This window comes from Octopus sinensis, linkage group LG4 (assembly GCF_006345805.1).
Source record: "Octopus sinensis linkage group LG4, ASM634580v1, whole genome shotgun sequence".
Lineage (NCBI taxonomy): Eukaryota > Metazoa > Mollusca > Cephalopoda > Octopoda > Octopodidae > Octopus > Octopus sinensis.
Window position 1 is genome coordinate 626,434 of NC_043000.1, and position 6,130 is coordinate 632,563.

At 36.7% G+C, this 6,130-nt stretch overlaps 1 protein-coding gene across 1 annotated transcript in view; it reads right to left on the bottom strand.

Moving 5' to 3' along the window:
• The window catches only part of LOC115210202 (prostatic spermine-binding protein-like), a 29,739-nt gene extending 24,613 nt beyond the window's left edge, over nt 1-5,126 (bottom strand). Inside the window, exon 1 of the mRNA XM_029778672.1 lies at nt 5,120-5,126. Within this exon, the coding sequence (XP_029634532.1) occupies nt 5,120-5,126 (7 nt within the window). The remainder of the gene's footprint in view (nt 1-5,119) is intronic.
• Nucleotides 5,127-6,130: the final 1,004 nt, after the last annotated feature.

Below are 6,130 nucleotides of genomic sequence, written 5' to 3' on the forward strand. Positions count from 1 at the left end.
TAGTTTCCGTTAACCGCAGGGCTAATCTTCTCGTTTTGATAGCTTATTCGACCAGGGCGGAGGAGAGCAATCAAGGGAGATAAGGCTTATCTCTTTGTTCATGCTTTGACATAAGCGGTCTCCAGAGACAGGCAGAAATCCGACTTCCTGTCAAGGCTTCTGGTTTACGTAACCCCACCGCTGCTGTCTCATAGATTTCTCTGTCTTTTTCACTCTTTCTCTCAGCTCTGCATTCTCTTACCTCTCTTTCACATATGCATCTCTATCTATATTTCTTCTCTTAACTCTGTAGCCCTCTATTTATTCTTTCTCTACACATCTGACCTTCTCTCTCTCGTTCTCTTTCCGCCCAACTTCTCTCGCTACGCTAGTTTAAATATACGTTCCTTCTTGTATTAAATAGCCATATAATTAGCTGTATTATAATTATCATTATCATAGTCATTATTAACATTATCACTATTTTTTAAGTTCCAAACGATACCCCACACTCTGTAGATAGAGAGGATGTAGGGGATTTCACAGAATCCGTGTTCTCAGCAATAATCCAGTAAACGTCGGCCTTGCGTAATGTTTGTTCCGTGTCGTAAAGATGGACATTATGCGAGTAGTTATACTGATTAAAATTTCTTTTCTCGTTTTGCCTGAAGTGACTTTCATTTTAAGAGATTCGTACAACTAAACATCTTTTTAAATGATATATTTTAAATGTTTAAAGACGTTAACATGCAGTTTACGGTCGCAAAAAAGTGCAAGTAAATTGTCCTAAAAAGTGAAAGTAGATTGAGATAGAAATCAGGAGTGACGATAGTGACATCCTAAGATTGCGCAAAATGAATATAAGAAATCCTTCATTGTGCCATGTCAACAGGTAATTTACGTCTAGTAATTTTTTGTGATAGATTAGAATTTCAGAATTAGTAGCTAACGTACACCATTTCATCGTTTTATACCCAGCAAGAAAACCACTGAGAAGTGTGATTATTTTCCATCTCCTATAAAATGTACGTTCGGTCTTCATGTTATATCAAATGTATGTACGTTTTGTACATTGCTTATATCCCATATATTATTGACTATTTCTTTACTACCCACAAGGGGCTAAACACAGAGAGAATAAACAAGGACAGACAAACAGATTAAGTCGATTATATCGATCCCAGTGTGTAACTGGTACTTATTTAATCGACCCCGAAAGGATGAAAGGCCAAGTCGACATCGGTGGAATTTGAACTCAGGAACATAGCGGCAGACGAAATACCTATTTCTTTATTACCCATAAGGAGCTAAACACAGAGGGGGACAAACAAGGACAGACAAACGGATTAAGTCGATTATATCGATTCCAGTGCGTAACTAGTACTTATTTAATCGACCCCGAAAGGATGAAAGGCAAAGTCGACCTCGGCGGAATTTGAACTCAGAACATAGCGGCAGACGAAATACCTATTTCTTTATTACCCACAAGGGGCTAAACACAGAGGGGGACAAACAAGGACAGACATAGGTATTAAGTCGATTACATCGACCCCAGTGCGTAACTGGTACTTAATTTATCGACCCCGAAAGGATGAAAGGCAAAGTCGACCTCGGCGGAATTCGAACTCAGAACGTAGCGGCAGACGAAATACCGCAAAGCATTTCGCCCGGCGTGATAACGTTTCTGCTATCTCGCCGCCTTGAATATATATATTATTTACATGAAATTATGGGATGTCACTGTCGCCATTTCGGTTTTTGCCGTACTTTACATTCATTATTTTTAGGATAAGATTCTTTTAAATTTTAGAGCCGTAAACTGCATGTAAACCTTTTAAGGCTTTGTAAGTGAAAAATATATAAAATATATATATATATATATATATATAGACATGGGGCTGTTCCTGAATGCTTGAAATTGCGTGGACTACACTAAATGCACATAAAAGTTAGGTTAATACATTTAAGGAGGCAATGGAACCCCCGGAGCATTACAATACTCCCCGGTTCCTTTGAGCGAATTCTGCCAAGTTACATTCTTTCAAATTTCTGTTACAAAGCTTGTGGTTGATCTGAAGCTATAGATAATAACGCGTGTCAAATGCCACGTGGTATCATCGAACCCGAACTCATGTGACTACATAGAAGTTGAAGATAGACTTAAAAAACATTAGAGTGTACTAAATGACAGAAACGGTAATTTGCTTTACATATTTTTTTTTTTTTTTTTGTGTGCGAGATCTTTTTACGTTCAAATCTCGGAGTCAACTATGCTTTCGTTTTACCAAGATAAATATCCTTTTCTACTCTAGGCAAAAGGCCCGAAATTTATGTACCTGTTACTTAGCTGTTTGGAAAAAGTGATCAATAGGATAAGTACTAGGCTTCCAAAGAATAAGGCCTGGAGACGATTTGTTCGACCTAAAACTCTTTAAAGTGGTACTCCAGCATGGCCGCAGTCAAATGACTGAAACAAGGAAAAGAATAAAAGAATACATACATGCATATATATACGCATATACACACCACACATGCACACACATACACAAGGAATGGGTGTGTGTAAGAAGCTTGCTTCCCAACCACATGGTTCCGGGTCGAGTCCCACTGGGTAGCATCTTGAGTAAGTGTCTTCTACTATAGACTCGGGCCGACAAAAGCCTTGTGAGTGGATTTGGTAGACGGAAACTGAAAGAAGCCCGACGTATATATATTATAATATATATATATATATATGTGTGTGTGTGTGTGTGTGTGTGTGTGTGTATGCGTGCGTGCGTGCGTGCGTGCGTGCGTGTGTATGTATATGTTTGTGTATCTGTGTTTGTCACACACCCCCACCATGGCTTGGCAACCGGTGTGGTGTGTTTTTGTTCCCATAAATTAGCAGTTCGGAAAAGCGACAGATGGGATAAGTACTAGGCTTACATGAAATAAATCCTGGGGTCTATTTGTTCGACTAAAGGCTGTGCTCAAGCATGGCCACAGTCAAATGACTGAAACAAGTAAAAGAAAACGAATAAATGAATATGTTTATATCGGCAAATATAAAGACTTGTTACACTAGCGGATGAAATGGCTCGCATTATCTTGCATTTCGTCCTGGGATCGATTTGTTCGATTCAAGGCGGTGCTCCAGTATGGCCGCGGTTAAACGACCGAAACAAGCAAGCGATCAAAAATATATCTAACAACGCGTATGAAGCCGACCGGAAACCTACGCACATCATCCCATTATGCTTACGATCCGACCGGAATTTTCACCACAAATCATCCCATCTAACCTTCATATATCTTTAATAGAGAAAGAACATTCATGTGTTAACGAAGAGATAAATAGCTTACAGCTATTTATGGCGTGTACTAACACGAACTCAGCTACTCTGGTCCGTTTAATTTGCTTAACGAAGCATGCGTTGACAACGCTGATTAATTAATAAATTCGTAATACGCAATATAAGGCTTTTGAATAATTAAAAATGTAAAGTATACATTTCAATTGTTGACATTAAGAAATGTTAAGAAAATTGCTAAGCAAATTCGACCCCGTGATTTAGGTAAGTCCTTGTCTCTATACATTATAAATATCTATAAATCTGTCTGCAGAGAGATGGATATATTTTCTCTCTTGCTAACGCACACAAAATAGATATATATATATATTATATATAATATATATATAATATATATATATATATATATATATATATATATATATCTAAGGATATTTAAAGTATTAAGTTAAAGATATTAGAGAGATCATTATGTTTTTTAAAGCCAAATTATATCTTCAAAGATAAATACATATTTCTATCTATTTTTGTTACCTTAAAAATTAAATATTTAATATAATAAATGTGTTGTAGGAAATGTTTTAATGTTTAATGTTTTAATGTTTTAAGTTTCTAATTTAGTTGATGGAGCTTTTTTCTATAAGAAAAATTATTATGTTATTTTTTTCTTAAATAAATATTGTTTAACTCTATTTGCTTATTTATTTAATTATTATCATTAACCTGAAGATTGACTATAATTTTAAATCGAATTTATTTCAATTGAATTTAAACTTAATTGTAATTCGAATTTAACTGTAGCCATGAAACGTACGTTGTGCTTTTACTTATTATATCATATATTGATCATTCATTTTATACTCTTTGAGATCTAGTTATAAGTTCTATGTTTTATAAAAATATATAATATTTTTTATTATGCATTCGTTTATGTCTTTCACTGTTTGAGTGCATAATAGTGGTTTTATCTCTAATTTATATTTTATATGATATATATATATATAAATATATATATATATATATATATATATATATATATATATATATATATATATATATACACATATGCAAAAACACACACGTTTCATATATATATATATATATATATAATATATTTATACATATATATATACATACATATAGATATGCTTTTATTCCTTTTTACTAGTTTCAGCTAAAACCAGCTCCATACTTCATACTGGAGCACCACCATTCAGTGATTTCGGGTTTCCTCTCACCACTACTTTTGGTAAAGAAGCGAGTTGGACGGAGCTGCTCTTATTTGTGCCTCCTGCTGTGATGTAGGCTCATCTGGGATTTCAGATAGAAATCTGTCCAGATTTTTTCTGAAGGTTTCCACATCTACACCTCCCAGATATCTGAGGTTTCTTGGTTGCAGATTAATCAGTTGTGGTTCCATGAAACCCAAGCTTTTGCAATACTGTTCCTTCTCCGAATTGAAGAAGACGGTATCTTTGGTATTATGCAGTGCTCTCCAGTGCTCTCCAGTTCAGTGGTGCTGGTATAGCATTCAATTCCAAAGTTGGAAGCTAGACCTTCCAGGATCGTCCATATATATATATCACTTTCTTGAGTTCTTTCCAGGGAGTAGAACTTCAGTTCTTGTAGCCCCACCCCCGCCCCAGTATCTCATCTGTATCACCAAGTCAATCTTCTTTGTGTAGTGGTGGTAGATTACCTCAAGTTCCGCCACCAGTTTGACACTCTGCGGTGATCACAGTTGAGAGCATTGATCCAGACTATTAAGGACAAATGTTGTCTATAGGAGTAGCAAGATATCCTTATTTCTGGTTCTGAATGAACTAAAGATCCATCCAGCTACTTACCTGCCATCTTAGTAATATGCATATGGAATGTTGTATCAATCATTACTCATGTGGATTCCCAGGTCACGCATCGATTCTAACTCTGGAATTGCACTGCGCCGTGGTCCTATGTATTCTAATTATAGTCTGTTTGTGGACCAATAGCAGACTATTTGAAACTTATCAGCGTTGAACAGCATGTTATTTTCATCAGCCCATTGTATATTATGTGCGGGTCATTTTGGAGTTTTACTATGTCACCAGGATGCTTGACCGACTGAGATACTTAGCTATCATCAGCGTAGTTGGTAAGAGTGGCTAGCCCTAACCCTAATGACTAAGGGCATGTCCGAGAGAGCCACTACAAACAGTAGTAGTCCCAGTACAGTTCCCTGATGAACTCCGCTGCAGACTGATACCTCCCAATGAAAGCACCATTGACTGCAACTGCCTGATTTCTGCTCTTTAAAAAGTTGTGCAGTCACTCCCCCAGTTTTCCAGTTATACCAAAGTCGCGTATTTTGTAACATATCATCCCATGACCGACTTTATCAAAGGCCTTGGCCAAGTCGAGATATATCACATCCACATTTGAGTGGCAGAGCTGCTATTTCAGTACCCAATCACAATATTGTAGTTGCTGGGTGGAGACCATGTTGTGTATTTGAGAGTAAGCTATTCTCTTCCAGGAACATGAGCAGTCTCCTGCTGACAATGCGTTCCATGACCTTGCTAACATGTGAAGTCAGAGAGACAAGCCTGTAATTTCTAGCATCTGCTCTGCTTCCTCCTTTATGGACAGGGCATACGATACCCTCGTTTAACAGTTTGGAAAGTTTTCCACATACAAGGAAACTTCTAGAAAAGTATCTGCAGTAATTTTGCGAGAGCTTTCTTGCACATTTGTACAAGATCTTTATATTTTTTCTGAAAAGGACTCTCTTGCCTCCTCGAGGAATGATGTTTTTGTATGTGGTTGTTCTCTTCTCCGAGACAAGTTTAATGCAATTGGCTCGCATTATTGACATGAAT